The 16,879-nt window shown below is 49.3% G+C and overlaps 1 protein-coding gene across 6 annotated transcripts in view; it reads left to right on the top strand.

Annotated features, from left to right (window-relative positions):
- MAPKAP1 (MAPK associated protein 1) overlaps window positions 1-15,119 on the top strand; it is a 245,077-nt gene extending 229,958 nt beyond the window's left edge. For 3 of the 6 annotated variants that reach the window (XM_040482325.1, XM_040482323.1, XM_040482329.1), the window contains 2 exons: window positions 8,453-8,550; window positions 13,461-15,119. In XM_040482325.1, coding sequence (XP_040338259.1) covers window positions 8,453-8,550; window positions 13,461-13,586 — 224 coding nt within the window. In that variant the 3' untranslated portion in view covers window positions 13,587-15,119. The remainder of the gene's footprint in view (window positions 1-8,452; window positions 8,551-13,460) is intronic. The other 3 variants (XM_040482324.1, XM_040482327.1, XM_040482326.1) reach the window with 1 other exon arrangement.
- Window positions 15,120-16,879: the final 1,760 nt, after the last annotated feature.

Raw genomic sequence — 16,879 nt, 5'->3', positions numbered from 1 at the left:
AATTTGTGTATAATGAAACATGTCAACATTTGGACTACCTGCATAACTCCATGAACCAGTATTTTCCAGAAATTGCCAGACCAAAAACCAAAGTGTCAGACCAGTGGATTTTAATGTAAGAGAATACAGGCTTATTAATGTGGTTTTAAATTCCACATTGCGGCCACTCTATTTATCAAATTTGGTATAGTATCAAAGAAGAATATTTGCAAAGAAGAAAATTAAAATATTGCAAAAAAGAATATTTTTATATTTTCCAAAAACATATCTGTGTGAGGCTGGCTTTTTTTCACATGCTTCAACCAAAACAGTATATCACAGCAGACAAAATGCAGGAGCAGATAGGATAATCCCACTGTTTGCTGTTAATATTAAAGAGACTTCAAAAATATAAACTAATGCCACTCATTAGAATTTTTTTGTTTGGGGAAACCCCAGGGTTTTTGCATTTAAAAAAAATACATTGTTTATATTAACTTGTAATGGGTTTGTTATTTTTAATGAATTAAATATTTTTTAAATTTCTTGGTTTGAATTTCAAATTCAATAAATATCGATGTAATTCACACAAACAAAGCTTTTTGGGTTCCTCGATAATGTTTATGACGTAAAGGGATTCTGAGACCAAAGTTTGAGAACTGCCGATCTAGGGTCTTGAAAATCATCTTAAGTTTGGACTTCACTGTTAGGACAACAGGAAATGGAGCTGCGCAGTGTTTTAGGGCCGTTATGTGTGTTACAAAAGGATGACTCCTGTGGCTGGGTGTTTGAATCTGAAGAAGACATGATCGAAAGTACAAAAACCAGAGGGGAGGCAACTGATGGTCAGGACCTGGGTGAAGACTGATGACCACAGGATGGAAGGGGGTGGAAGGTGACTATGTGAGAGAGCTATTTAGGAGACTGGATGCCTGGAACAGTTTTTGGTTTAAAGGGAAATGTTGACATTGATTCAGGACATGCTGCACTGTAGGCCATGGGAAGGTGACAGCTCTCCTCGCCAGCTGACTCTGAAACTCTGGAGAAAAGTCTAGGTCATATTTCTGCTTCAAGGTCATCAACATGAGTAGTAATTAACACCTAAGGAGCAAACCTGAAAGAGGAGGAATGCAGAGTCAGAAGGAACGAGGGTCAAGCATAGGACTGGGAAGACTACCATTTAAAGGACAGGTGAAGGACAAGATCACAAAATAAGAATGAAGAAGATTGGCTGGAGAAGGCTACTGAAGAATCTGCTGACCGTGGTTCCGTGGAAGCCCAGGGAAGAGAGGAGTTCAGGGAGAAGTATCAAATACAGCTGAGAAGCCAAGCAAGCTAAAAGCTGAGAAGTATCTACTGGACCTCTCAACATAAAGGTCACAGTGACCTTAGCAAGAGTGTTTTCAATAAATTAGAGGAAGGAGGGGAATCACATTGCCATGGGAGTTTTTATAATCAGAGGGCTTTAATTATGTTTATAGGAAGGAGCCAAAGAGAGAGAAGGTTTGAAAGATGCAGGCAGAAGTGTAAGTAGGTCAGACAAGGTCCCTGCTCTAGAGGTCAAAGAGGTCATTATAGTCCCTGGTCCTCTGCCACTGTAGGAGTGCTGGGGAAGAGGCACCAGCCTTTGCCAGTTGAATTACATTGACCTGAAGTTCCCACAAGCAGCTCAGAACTGCTGCTTACAGTGGAGCCTGGATCCAGAGGGGGTTTGCACCCAGAAACCAAAGAATCCCAGCCCATCCTTTCCCCCAGGATCTATAGAAAGGTACAGCTTTACCTAAAAGAACGGTGTGTTCCCATTTGTTTCTCCCCAAGAAATCCAGTAAGAGCTTCCTACTTCCTTCCAGGCCAGATGAACCAGAAACGAGCAGACCCTGGAAACCCAGTTTTGAAAAGTATCCATGCTGCAGCAGCTGTTATAATTTATAAATGTTTGTCTTCCTTCTCTGGGCCCACAGGTGGGGAGAATAAATTTTGGCTAGGATGCACTGATTTGCAAGGAGGCCTTTTAGAATTATAAAGACAGCAAGGGGTTGGGACCCCACCCCGTAGATTTTTGAATGCTATTTCTGCCACTTACATATTGGATAATCTTGGGCAATACAAATTACAAATGCCTTAAAACTCAAGTTTCCTCAAAAACAATCCAATTCAAAAGTGACCTAAGGACTCAAATAGACATTTCTCCAAAGAAGGTATACAGATGGCCACTAAGCACATGAAAAGATGTTTAACATCATTAGTCACTACCCATTGGGTTGGCCGATATTAAAGAAAAAAAGAACAAATGTGAGGATGTGGAGAAATTAGAACCTTTGTGCAATCCTGGGGGGAATGTAAAATGGTGCAGCACAAAACGGTTTGGCTCAGAAAGTTGAACACAGAGTTACCATATGATCCACCAGTCCCGCTTCTATGTATAGACCCAGAAGAATTGAAAGCAGAGGCTCAAATAGGTACACATCAGTGTTCATCGCAGCTTCAGCTATTATTCACAGTAGCTGAAGGGTAGAAACAATGCGAATGTCCCATCTCCAGGTAAATGGAGAAAAATGTGGTGTGTACATAAACTGGAATATTACTCAGCCTTGAAAAGAATGAAACTCTGATACATGGTACACAACATGGATGAACCTTGAAAACTGCTAAATAAGCCAAACCAAAAGGACAAATACTGTATGATTCCCCCGCTCTGTGTCACCTAGGATAAGCAATCTCTTAAGATGCGGAAAGTAGAATAGAGAATAGAGGTTACCAGGAGATGGTGAGAAGGGAGAAAGGATGTTACTATTTGGTAAGTACAGTGTGTCTATTGGGGATGATGAAAAATTTCTGGAAATGGACAGTGGTGGTTGCAGAACATTGTAAATGTACTTAATACAATTTAATTTTACACTTAAAAGTGGTTGAATGGTAAATTTTACCACAATTTTAAAAAAAAACCTGTTTTCTTCTGAGTAAAATTAGAATTATCTATCCTCTTAAAAAAAAAAAAAATCCATGCCTGATGGAAAGGAATGGAGAAAGAATCCAAATCCTCAAAGTGTTGTTTATAATACTGGCAATTTTATAAGTGTCTTAAATGCCCATGAGAGAGAGCATGAACCCTGATACACATCTACCTGTGGCAATAAAATGCAGCTATTGAGAAACATAGTTGTAGAGACTATGTAGCAGCAGGGAAAGGGCTATGGTAAAATGTTAACTAAAAAATTTTAAAAATTTTTTTAAAAGGTCCCAAATTGTGGGATCCTGTCAGATTACAGCTATGTGAAAACAGACATGTGGGAATGATTAAAAAAAAAAAAAAAAAAAGACCATAGACATCACGCTGGGTATTGGTATTAATGGGGGGCAGATTGTGGAGGTTTTTCCTCTCTCCTAAATTTTTAGTAGTTTTTTTATATGTAATTTATTGTCAAATTGGTTTCCATAGAGCACCCAGTGCTCATCCCAACAGGTGCCCTCAATGCCAATCACCCTAAATTTTTAATAGTTTTAAAATACACTTTATATGTTTTTAATTGAAAAGGAGAAGAAGGAATGTTTGTTTTTGGCTTTCCTGACCATTGGTGACACCTGGGGTGTTTTACACAAAGGTGGACTGCAGGCTCGGATTGAAAAGGCAGCTCTGCCCAGTTATTGCCAACCACAGTCCATGCCAGCAGGTTATGTTAGAAGGGGGCTCCTTTCAAACAGTAATCTCCATCCCATTTGCAGAGGAGATCTGGGAGCACTTCTGGCAGACCATAGAAGCTCCTGTCCCTCTGCCCTCACACCGACCTGACTTTCGTGTGACATCAGCTTTTTGGGAGTGATTTCTGGTCATTACCCTCTGAACGACCAGAGGAACCTGTTTTTCTGGCACCGCCTCTTGTTTAAGTTAAAATTCATGACACAGAAGGGAAATTAGAGCACGAAATCTCCAGCGTTTCCACTTCTGACATTTGTGCTGCTAATTAGTTTCTGTTTGGCGTTCCGTTCCATCTTCTCTGTTTTACTTGGGAAAAAATGTATAATGTAAATACATTTTTACATATCCGGATTTCCCTTTCAGTGTTCAGAAGCATATGTATAGTTTCAGTGTCTGCCCTGAGCATGTGACCATAGCTTAGGTGCCCATTTTATGCCCCATTATATTTCATTTTCTTTCTACAACACTAAAAGCAAATCTCAGAGGCGACCCAATTAAAAACATAGTCTTCAAAATAATGAGGATTTTCTCTTCAGATATCGGTTCCATCACATTTGTAAGAACAGTCGCCACCGCCCACGGAGCCCCACTGTATCCGGGCGCCACGTGAGATGCCTCGGGGCAGACCTGGGCACCTGGAGGGATGGTGCCTTGCCCCGGTCCTGCCGCTGGAACTCCCTCGTCCGTCTGAATCCAGAGCTCACACTTTCCCCTCTGTGTCCCAGGCTTTTTGTCATGCCTTAGCTTCCAAACACAATTTAGCAATCCAAGCAAAATAATTCAGACTGATTGAAGTATTAGATTTTGCATTTTCTTTTCAATCATGCTGATAGATAATTTTTTCTCAGCTGACATTTTTACAAAGACTGTTTGCCCCTCTGGCTTACCACCCCCCCCCCCCCAATGAAAGCGGATGCTCTTTGAGTTTTCAAGGATGTGGATGACCTACCCAGCTCAGATTCCCACCAACATCCCAGGACAGATGCCCCGGTAGGCTGCAGCTCAGGAGGTCATCCGCCCCCTTCCTCCCTTACCTAAGGTGAGCCTGGAGGTGCCTGAGGCTGATAAAGATTTGATAACAGACTTTTCTTATTCTGTTTTTAATTGAACACCTGTTCAATTGGTATTGAAATGCCAGTGATTCCTTCTTCCCTTCTGCCTCTGGTGGAAATTTACCATGTAGTATGTATAACTCATGTCTATTGATGGATTTGTTTCCAGCAAGAGGTCAACGAACTTGTTATACCTTAATATATAGGTTTTGGACTCCATGAAATTACACAAGTGTGAATCCTGCTTATTAACTGCTACTCTGTCATAAAACAATCCCCAAATCCTGCCAGTGTTATCTTCTCTACAGTTCTCAAGTGAGTCCCTTTCCCGGCATCCTTTTTGCCCCCTGTGCAGCTCAAAACCGCATACACTCCTACCTGGGTGACTGGCTGCTGGTCTCCCTGCCTCCTGGCCCTGGGAGCCAGGGTGAACACCCAAAAGCACAGTTTGACCATTTACTTCACTGCCCAGCTTTGCAACCCACTAGGGGCTCCCTGAGCTGGCCAATCCAGCATTTCCAGCACTTTGTGTCTGCCGTGTGTCATCTCTTGCCTGCCCCGCTGCTTGTGAGCTTGCTCGGGTCTCCCGGAGGTGTACTGCCTCTGGCCCCCGTACCTCTGTCCTGACCCTGGTGCTTCTTTCTCCACCCCTGCCTTTACCCAGCTGACTCCCCGTCTTCCTTTAAGACTGCTCCAGTATCAGCTCCTCCAAGAAACTCTGATGACCCTTCCCTGCCTGGGCCACCCACCTCCATCTGGGGTCTCCACAGCAGCAACCTGCGCTCAGCACCCTCTTGGCGCTCATTATTCTCGGCTCTCTGTTCATTCCTCTGGCTCTTGGACAAGTCTGTGCTGCTGGCAGGTCCTGAACTGAGTAAAACTGGCCACCAAACAAAACAGTCCTCACAGCAAAAACTCTCACTTGGATTGAGCTGACCCCGTAGCCCATGGCTCCAGTATAAGTGAAACCATGGCTGCTGATTTTAACCTGAGCTTATACACTAGAGCTGTCCCTCAGGATTTCTCCCACAGAGTAAGAAGGGGCTGTGCTGTCACCGTCTCCCCACACCGCATCCCAGTTATTAACATCTGTGGCTCTGTAATAATCATAAAAGGGCTGATTCGTTGAAATTCAAATACAAGTACTCTAGATAACATTCTCAGTGTTCTCTTCTCTCTGTGATGTGAATGCTTTCCCTGGAAAGGACAAATAAATCAGAGGCTTCAGAGAGGCGGTGAGTGGCGGACTCTTCATCATTCCTGTCGGCTTCACTTTTCCTTGGAGCTCTGGAATGGCACCGGGAACAAGCAGGGAACACACGCAGCCCCCCAGTACAGCAAAATACAGGTGTTAGTGTGCTTGTGTTCACCTGGCCCAAATACGCAGCCTTTCAGGAGACTTGGGATGTTTTCTTTTTGTTTTTCATGTGACCGTTGTACAGATGAGCTGCAGACCTCCCCTCTATCAGCCTGCAGTCGATACGCTCCACAGGCAGTGTGATCCCAAAAGGACAGTGTCCGGGTTTCTAGAGGCTCCCGCAAGCCGGTGCAGACTGCATATCACATATTGCCATGTATAGATTTGGCTCTCCCTAAACAGTGCAGAAAAGGTTTTTATAGCGTTTCAGTTTTGGGACAAAACATCGTCTGGCATCTTGAGGTTTGGTTTTGTTTTGCCAGTGATGAGTGGGAGCAGGTGGTGTAGACCGTCCATGAGATCCCTTATCAAAGTGGTCAGTGAACCCTGAAGCTTCAGGTCTACAGGCCTCCCCAAGACCTTCTGGTCCTTTTTAGCCCCAGGCCCTGGTGTCTGTGTCTGTCATGGCCAGGTGTCAGCGGTAAGGCCTCCTGGAGGGCGTGTCTCTGTTTGTCCTTCACAGCCCTGTGACCTTCATGGATGTCCCTACTTGATCACAGCATGGCCAACGGTTAACTGCATTGTTCTTCCACACAGTGATATCACCATCAAGACTACTCTTCCAAAGCAGGTCCTGTGAAGACAAAGGAACACACACCATACATACAGATACATCTTTTTATGTGAGATTCACTTTCTTATCAGAAACAAGTCATTTACATATTAACGGAAAGATTAGCTTCTGGCTAGGAATTCTAACATTTTAGTACCATGATTTAGAATCAGGCTAAATTTGTCAAGTAACTGAAAGTGAGGTTTTTCAGAAATTATTAGCTAATTTTTTCAATATAGAATTTATAGTCACAATTAGTATATCATAATGATGTTTCCAGGATAAAATACCAGCAGCTCAACTTTCCTGGCCACAAATGTACAACATATATCAGTTTATTTTTGGAGATCTGAAGAATTAGCTACTGTAAATAAAGTCCCCAAGAAGATTTCTCCGGGAAAGAAGTGAACTTACAGTAATGTGGGTGATATATTATTAATTAATAACTATGACCAGGGCTGTTTCAATTAAAAGCAAAACGGATGAGAAGGCCTATTAGAAAGGATATGCTTAATCTCACCAGCACTGAGGTCTACAGAGCAGACCAGGGAAGGTTGTTTCTGAGGCTGTCTGCAGGAGGAGGTCACCGGCCGCTCCTGAGTCTGGGAACTTTGCTGAGCACTGACTGCATGTCTCTCGGAAGCAATGCTCATTGGGTTGCCAGTAATGGAAACCGACTTCAAAATAGCTTAAGGAGCAAGAGGACTTTCTTAGAGTGCCACAGGGTCTCCCACAACTCAAGGACAGCACGTGCTGATGGGCCAGGGAGGGCTTCACTTGGGACTGAAACAGGCTGGCATCTCTGTTTAGAGGAGGGGATGTGGCACATCTGGCCCGAAGGACAGGCACATGACCCCTGTCTGCAGGTGTCATGGACAATATAGGCCGCATGTATTATAGGAGGCCTGCATGAGAAGGGTATCTAGGAGTATAGCTAAGAAGACTCGCCCCAGGAGGGAGCAGGTGAGCCGTGTGACCCAGGGTCAGCAGGTCTTTTCCGGACTGGTCAGTGAGAGACGATGCCCCAGGCCTCGGCTGGTGGGCGTGTGCAGTGCCACGGGGGCTGGCCTGTGCACAGGAGGGCAGCATGAGGGGAGGCTGGACAGGAAGCAGTCCCAGAAATGACAAGGTTATCCTGAAGGTGGTAGGAAAGGAGCGTGCAGGAACTTGATTTTGGGAAAGAGTTGTGTGTTCAGAGGGTCTGGCCCCCCAAGGTCGGACAGCTGGGTGAAGTGCCGTCCTTCTAGGATAGAAGTGACCAGAGGTCCAGGAGCAGCTTCCACTCAGGGTCGCAAGACCAGGACTGCCCTTCCCTGCTGTAGCCGGAGCCACAGAAAAGCCTTGCGATGGCATTGCCGGCAGCCTCTGTCCTTCCTGTTGCTCGTTTGGCTTTAAGCACAGTTTTATTTTCACGGTAATCGTTTGGGGTTAACTGGTCATCTACCTTAGAACTGCCACCTGTTCCATGTACTCACCGTATAGACGTAGTTCTGCACAGCCTTCCTAATGTGGCATGCCCTGAACACGCTCCAGAGTGGAAGGAGACCTAACTAGCCATTTGATTTCTTTTTTTTTTAACTGTCCATTTTCTCCCTGGCCTGTGATGAGAAAAATGAACTGCTCCTGGGAGCATTCGGCCTCACCGCCTTCACTTGCTCTTGCTGAACTGGAATGACAAGGGGAGAATATGTGAGGGCCTCCCCAAAGGGAAGTCACCAGAACCCCCTCATTGCCTTTTCTCTCTCTCTCTCCAGGTCATGCAATATTTAAACTCACGTATCTAAGCAATCATGACTATAAACACCTCTACTTTGAGTCTGACGCTGCTACCGTCAACGAAATCGTACTCAAGGTGAGTGTTCCTCCCCGCACTGGACAGGGCTCCACACCCACGTCAGCCAAAGCGGAGCCCCTGGGGCTTCCTCCTCCAGTAATCCTGCTTCTTCGTGTATTTATCCTTTTTATGCACCATTTTTCTCCTCCTATCCATTGTCAGGAGCTCCTTGAGGCTCCAGGAACGGGCTCCAAGGAGATTGTTGTTCTTGTGTGGAGACACTTAATGTATTCAAGGTAATTTTAGCAACCTGTCATAAACATGTTCAACTTGACGGTACAATCCTATGTTACTGGACCTCAGCCGGGCCCACTGAGCACTTTCTGTGTGCCAGGCTAGCACTCAGGATGCTGCGGTGACAGACCCCGCCCTGCCCCCAGAAAGCTCTTCCTCTGTCAGAGCAGACACACGTTAAACATTAAATTACACAGATTGTTAAACAGTCACAAAGGTACCACGTGGATGTGGAAAAGGTAAACTGACAGGGGTAGAGGGGACGGGTGGAGAGCTGAACCCTGATGGCTAGATGAAAGGCACAGATTTTACCAGGTGGGGAGAGAGAAAACGCATCTCCGGGAGCAGCCTGTGGAGGGCGGAGAAGCAGGGCAAGCGTGTGAGGCTGGGGGGTGTCACCCAGGCCCATATGGCTGGAGCAGAGCGGGGCAGAAAGGTCAGGTCACGCAGAACCTTGCAAAATGGAGACGGGCTGAGAAGAGCTCCCCTGGGGTCTTGGGAGGGCTGGGGTAGGGCCCGAGACAGTGCATCTCTAAGAGGTTCCCAGGTCCTGCCCAGGCTGTCGGTCTGTGCACCACAGTCTGAGTCGCCCTGGACTAGTGGTTTTCAGACTTCTCGAAACCAAAAGTGCTTTCTTCAAGCCGAATCTTCCACAGACGGAACAGATAGCAACAACAGAGCTGCTTAGTTTGGGTGGAGCAGGGCTTACAGCCAGAGGGTGACTCTGGTAACTCTGTGTGACTCTGGCTGGTCACATCACCTCTCAGGGCCTCAGTTTCTCTGCCTGTAAAATGGAGATAATGGTAGGTACCCTGCCCCACCGCAGCAAAGGGCTCCTGGAACAGGGGTCAAATGAGGTCGTGTAAACCTACCTAAGTTAGTGTTCATTCTCCTCTTGAGAGTGAAAGCCGTCAAGTAATAATAATAAAAGTAGCTAAGCTGTACTTGAGGGCTTGCAGAATACAGGACCTGAGCTCAGCACTATCTACCTTCTTTCGCAGAATCTCCATGGTTCTGCAAGACGATACTGTAAAAATCTTTCCCACTTCATCCCATTTCCTAGATGAAAACTGAGACTCAGAAACAGATCTTAGCCAGGACAATGAATGGCAGAACTGGACCTGACCGCAGGTTTGGCAGCTTCCAGAACTTGGGCTCCTGAGCCCCCGGATGTGTGCACCCTTGAGGAGTTGAAAGAGAGGTTTCCATGAAATGGCATTGTTTTGCAGAGACATTTCGAGGCCACGTCCTCATGGCTGCCAAAGATTTCCAAAAGTAGTAGATGGACATGGAAGGATAAAGCTGGTAGGGGGGACAGTCGGGACCAGGGCCCCCCTCGGACCAGGTGGTGGGGACACGGGGCGTGCTGCGGTGCCTGAAACCAGCAAGCTAATAGTTAACTTGCCAGATTGTCACCAGACAGCACAGGGAACTTGTGCAGTGTTCGGGGACCAGGTAAAGAAATATTCCATTACCCCATCAGGGGCTGGCCTTTTTTTATAGCCAGCATTAAAATATTCAAGACTTGAGAAGGATTCTAGTAAAATTATAATCCTGTGTTTGACATCAAAATAATTTTCACAACAGCAGATTGATGACAGAAACACGGGTTTATGACTTCAGTCCGAGGCTCTGCGAGAGCAAGTGCAGAGAAATCATTTTCCAGGACCAAATGCTCCCTCGAAGCAGATGCTTTTCTGCAAAATCCCTGAGGCCTGTCGCCTCTCCTGAAATGTCTGTTTTCATATGAAAATGTTTGCAGAAATATTGCATCACGCCCGAGACTCCAGGAGAGTCACAGCGAGCCCAGACCTGATTTACTTAGAGAGCTAATGGTCATGATCCTGATGGAAGATTAAATTTCATGTTTTCTGTCTCTGATTTTTATAGCAATTTAAATACTTAGCCTTCTCTGCCATCCCCACAGTGACTGCGGGCTTTGCACCGGCACCGAGTGACTGAGGCCCCGGCCCCGCATCCCAGAATTTGCCAGAAATGTTCCCATCGGAGGCTCTTCCAGGTGTCAGGCTTAGACTCAAGTACTGCATGTGGTGGTTCTAGAATTCAGAAGTTTTGCATAAAATGAGAGCTTTTGATGGAAACTGAAGGGAGGAGATACGGGCCAGAGGCCAATGTGAAAGAAGATGTTACAAACAGGCAGTCTCCGTCCAGTGATTTTATCCCGTCATGTTCTTCTCTCGTGTGGAAACATTAATGTCTCTCATTTCTTGAACACCAACGGCATACAAGACATTGTATGTAATTATTTAATCTTCACGACTGCCCTGCAGAGTGTAGACATTATCATACCCATTTTGTAGATGAGGAAATAGAGGCCCAAAGCCAGAGAATGTGCTAAGGTTGGAGCCTCTGCTTGAACCCCAGCCCGAAGGAGTCCCGGGCCTGTCCCTTCAACCCCGAGCTGTAACTGAGCTAAGCCATGTGTGGTCCCTAATTCTGCAGGCTTCGAGATGAACCTCAGAGGAATCATTGGTCTCTTCAAATTGGGTTCTTCTCGTGATCGAGTGATGGAGGCTGTGGCTTTATTGACCATGAAAACTCCCTATATTTTTATGCCGTAAGCTGTAAAATGCATTGAAAGTGAAACACTCTATAGTGCATAAAATTGTGCCAGTTTTAAGCCACAGCATATTAACCAACTAATGGCAGACCAAAGGGCGTTTTTATCTTTTGATTATTACATTAATCTTCCATTAAAATTATCTATGTGATTATCACAAAGCACTGAAGATAATAAATTTAGGAGATAGTTGGCTAGTTAAGGATCATTTTTAAATGCTTTTGTCAAGTTATGTGTGCCAAAAATACCCTGAAAACACTAGGTTGGCTGAGTGTGCAAACAGTATAATCCAAAGATTGCTCTTATTAAGAATGATAAAACCTCTTATTTCCATGCATTGTAGTGTCCCACATCGTCAGCCCGGCCCCGCGGTCCTCATGATTTATTGCTCTCAGCTGGTAGCTCAGCGAGGCAGTGGGCCAAGCATGTCAGGCCTTCTGTACTCACACACCAGTCCTTAACGCCTGCTGCTGCTGGCGACTGTCAGAGCAGGAAGTTTGGAGGGGGACACCGTGTCTGTGAGGCATCCATCCCGCACCGCTTCCCCACGACACCCCTGACTCCTTTCTCACAGTCAGCGCGGCCCTCGCCCGCTTAGGGTGTGGGACGTGGGGCCCTCAGAGGGGAATCAACGGAAGTGGTGGCTGGTCGATGGAGTCAAAATACTTGGGTTTCCTAGCATAACTTTTAGATACTTGAGAGTGAAGAGAAAGGTGTTTGTTCAAAAAAAGTCCCAGCCAGAGGGCGGCAGGGGCAGTGGGAGGAATGGTATCTGGGGGGGGGGGGGGGGGCACGCCTCTCTGGAGGCCAGGGGCCTGGGAGACTAGAAGCATGTTAATCAAGGGCAATCCCGGCGCAGACACTTGTTGGCTTTGTGGCCTTGAGTAAACGCACCGCCATTCTGTGCCCTTGATTTTCTCATCTGCACAAGGGGATGATGACGGCATCGATGTCGTGGGCTCTTGTGAAGGTTCCATGAGTTGGTCCTTGCAGAGCACCCCAGCAGCGCCACCACCACGCTGCCCAGCCTGGAGTTCACGGTCCACACTGTGGCACAGGCCTGATCCTGGCACCACTGCCCTCCCTGGCTCCTCCCGGCCCCCCTGGACCGGCCGCTAAGCTGTTCGGTTCCACAGATCCCTCGCTGTCTTCCGCTGCTGCGCTGGGACACGTGCCGGTTCTCCCCTGCCCCTTGTACACCCCAGACCCCTATTTCTCTCTCAGAACCCAACTGGCTCATTCCCTCTGCAAGACGTCTCTGCCCCACGTCTCCCTGATCATTACCCCATTCTTTCGTGCTCCTTCTGTCTCGGGTGTCACACTTGTCATGCTCTTGGGTACTCACCAGGCTGTGAGTGCCTCAGAGCAGGGACCATGTCTTACTTTTCCCCAGTCTCTTGAACCAAGCATGGGGCCAGGCTCAGACACGGAGGTGCTTGGGTGCCGGAGGTGCTGCAGACATTGACCGTGTGCAGCTGCCACCTGGGTGCGTCCCAGCTGTGTGCTCCCCACAGAGGACCCTCCCAGCTCTGACCCTTGCCTCTGGGTGATCCTGGTCAGCGAGGTGCCCTTCCCTGAGGCTCATTCCTTTTTATCAGATGAGTCCAGGTGGGCAGGGTGCTCGTGGGCAGTAGAGGAAATCCCGTAAGTAGAAGCTCTGTACCTTTGGGGGCGGGGAGGGGGAGGCTGCGTTCAGAGCCTTGGTTCAGTTGGTTTCTCATCCCTGCAATGTTCTCGTCTTCCAGACGAGGAAAGCAGGGCTCAAGGAAGTCCTGTGCAGGCCCAGGACTGCACAGCAGGCGAACAGAACCAGGAAGCCTGGCGCACAGCCTTCCGGAAGGCAGCATGTGCTGAGGAGGGAGCACAGGCTCTGCAATCAGAAAAGGTCCACCACTGGTGGCTGAAAGGCCCGCAGCAGCCACTTGTCCCCTCCAGGCCTCCATCTTCCGGCTTAAAGCGGGCTCCGTCCCAGCCTGCCAGGTTGCTGTGGTGACTCGGCTCCGGGCACAAGAGAGCACCTGGGCTCCCAGCCTGGGTCAGGGCCCTTCCCTTCTTCGCCCTGGGCGAACGGGGAGGCTGCCGAGTGACTGGACTATGTCCTCTTGCTTTCTAGGTGAACTACATCCTGGAATCACGAGCAAGCACTGCCCGGGCTGACTATTTTGCTCAAAAACAAAGAAAACTGAACAGACGTACAAGCTTCAGCTTCCAGAAGGAGAAGAAATCAGGGCAGCAATGACACCGGCCTCCAACCCCAATCTGTCGCCGTAGCTCAGAGCCTGCCTGCCGGGGCCAGGTGGCCCTAGAGCCCACCCCGTGTCCCGCAGTCCTCAGGGGCAGGCCAGCCCCTGGCTCACGGCCACGAGGCTGGGGGGCTCTTGGGGAACGGAGCCGGGGACATCTCCACGGGACCGAAGCCTGAGTGGCAGTGGCTTTGATGAGCAGTGCCAGGGGCCAGAACACAGGCACCCCGCCCAGCCGTCTTCACTGCCCGACGGCCCTGCTGAGGATGTACATAGCCATGCCCAGACATTTCCTTGCAACTTGATCAAATTTCTTAAAACAAACGAAGAACAAAAATGTACATTTCTTTTTTTTTTTTTTTTTCCTTTTAATAAACAGGTGTACTCTTTACCACGGTTGGTATGACGGGCCATTCTTTGGGGCAGAGGATTGATCATGTCATTCTCTTTAAAATCTGTTCCCATATTGAACAAGCAGATTGGAAAAGCTATGGCTCGATTTCTCAGAAGAAATGTTTAGGGCTTAGTCAATAGTTTTAACTATGCCATTTGTTTAAATGAGTGCATTGCTTTGAGGTTAGTATCTTACTAAAGTTAGGAAGGGGAGCCGGCGATGTGTGTCCCAGGCTGTGCCCCTTCAGGAGTCACCTCTCGTCTGCTCATCCCCGAACCTCTTGGTTTTGGAGACGCGGGACTGCGTGCAGTTTATGCCCGGGGCGCCGGGAGAATGGGGTGACGGCTGGTCTTCGGGTCACGCTGAGCTCCCGGCACAAGCGGGCTTTTCCATTTCTTAAATAGCAAGTGTCTGTTTCAGCTAGCAATTAGACCTGCATGTGGACTTCTCCTGGAACTGGGAGAGTCTCTGCTCTACTGACTCAGAAGGGCCCCCGCTCCCCTTCCTCCTGTCCACACAGTGCCTGCCTCCTTGTCTGAGCAGGCGGGACGCTGCTTTGTCTCACTCTGTCAGGGCGCAGGTGAGCAGAGATGGCAGGGCAGTGGGACGCCTGCTCCCCCGGGTCCGACTGCGCGGGTGGGGGGCGGGCAAGGATCGAGCATCGCTGACACCACACCTCTGGCCACACCAGATGCCTCTGCGGTCCTCACCAGCCACTCCAGGGTCCCTCCCAGGGTGACGTCCTTTCGCACGGTCCCCGGCCAGGGTCGAGGACCGGGTGTTTCACCGAGGACCCGCGTTTCAAACAGTTTTTTAAATTGTTGTACAGGAAGAGATGTGACGAAAACAGCATCTCGAAGTCGAGTGTGTTTCTTTGCACTGGGGGCATTTTAATGAATTCCTCTTTCATTCTGATCTTTGTTCAGCCAACAGAAGCATCCTTTTCTAACGTCTTCCATTCCTACCCACCCCAGAAACAAAAGAAATATTATTTGTAGCTTGCTATCTGTATTTGGATTTTTAGCAATTTTATATTTAGATACCTTTGAAAAATGTAAATGACTAATTTGGTCATTAAATCTTGTGACATATTCAATATTAAAACGATATTAAAATAAAAGTCATATAAATACCATCTTTTGCGTATTGCTTTGAATTCTCGAAGTCTCGAGCACATTATCCTGACTTGCGCGCCACTCTGGGGAGGGGCATTCGCGGCAGCTGATGTGCCGAAGGTCTCTGAAATGCACCACGGGCCTCCTCACATACTGAGCAAGACAGGATGACCCTCTTCACTCGGGGGCGACATCGAGATCTTGACCTCCCTCCAGTACGAGACCCACCCCGTTCTCGTATCGCGAAGTATGGCACGCGCGCAGTTTACGTAAAGCTCATCCGTCCAGCTGACGCAAGAATTGAAGGGGGAGCCCCGTAAAACCACCCAGGCCGACCAGATATCAGGACCGTTTAAATTCAGTTTTTCCTCGGCCCCTCTCTCACACCCCACACCTGGATTTTAAGAGAGGACCAGGAGCTCCTCGGGGATACACCTGACAAAGCAGGAGCTCGGCAGAGCCGAGGTAAGGTCCCCCCGGGCCCCACTTGCTCTCCCAGCAGCACCCTGACCTGGCTCCGGGGCGGCCCCGCCCCCACCGCACATGACAGTGCGGGCAGCCCCCGCTCCCTGGAGCCCTGGCCTCAGCTGGCGGCTGGGAACCGCACCCCCCCGCCCGCCCCCCACCCCGGCCTGTTGGCCTACAGCACACCAGGCGGGCTGTGTGCTGGGCCCCGACCCATACGCCTGGGCCCCTGCAACTCCCGCAGCCGACTTGTGGCAGGTCCTGGCATTACCTCCGTTCCAGAGGTGAGGACTTGGGGCGTGGAAGGGTCTCACCTCTCATGGGGACACACCGCGACCGACACCCGCAGCCACAGCTGGTGGCTTTGCGGCCTTGAGGTGGGCACTGCCTCCGCGGGGCCTCGGTTTCCTCATCCGTAAATAGAGATGCTGGAGTAGGTGACCTCTGCGGAGCTTTCTAGAGAGTGTCTCACATGTCTCGGAACCAGTGAGCCCAGCCTTCTTTCCGGCGCCTTCTGTTTGCCGAAACTTTCTGCTTCTGAGCAAGAATCCCGAGAAAGACTCGCGGCCGTTTAGGCCACCCTCCTCTCTTGGGGCGGCAAGTGCGTGTGCCCTCCCCGTCTTTGAGCCCCTGCTTGCACACCTCCGCCAGTGGAGCGCGCGCCCCCGTGCGGCTCAGTGCTTTTCCTGGCTGGCCCATTTGGTCACCCTAGGCTGACCTTCTCTGGTGGCCTGCCAGAACCACCCAGCGCGCCTCAGCCTCTGCACTTCAGACCCCTCTTTTCCACCCTGAGCGGCAGCTGCCCCCCAGCACCCCCTGCCGCGGCCCCAGGACCGGTGTCCACACTGACCCCCACCCTGAGTCGTCTCTTCATGGTGAAGAAGCTTACCCCCACCCCTGTTGTGCCCCTGAAAACCCGCCAGCTGCTTCCGTCCCCCGGGTCAGATTGCCAAACATCAGCGGTGGAGACGGGAGCGAGGTTCTGACGAAGCGGTCAAGGCGCTCACGGTCCGGTGAGGCGAGGAGATGGACAAGTGATCCCCAGGCTACCCCGGAGTGGCTGCCATGGAAGCTCTGGGGGGACCAGCGGGGGCCTGGAGGCCTGAGGTATGTGGCGCAGCGGCCAGCTCCAGGTGTCACGGGTGTCCTGGGGCTCCCTGAGGGGTAGGTTACACAGCGTGCAGGAGCGTGTCAGGAAGCTGGAACTGTTCCGCACCAACCGGGCTGGGAAGGGCCCGGCGTGATGGCCCCCGGCCCCCTAATCCTCCTTCTGCAGATGCGGTAGCAGGAAGAGTAGCAGAGTCCCTCCCCTGGG

The sequence above is a fragment of the Herpailurus yagouaroundi genome, unplaced genomic scaffold (genome assembly GCF_014898765.1).
Source record: "Herpailurus yagouaroundi ecotype Mexico unplaced genomic scaffold, PumYag 160, whole genome shotgun sequence".
NCBI lineage: Eukaryota > Metazoa > Chordata > Mammalia > Carnivora > Felidae > Herpailurus > Herpailurus yagouaroundi.
The sequence above is the reverse complement of the archived record's forward strand: the minus strand, read 5'-3'. Positions and strand labels throughout refer to the sequence as shown.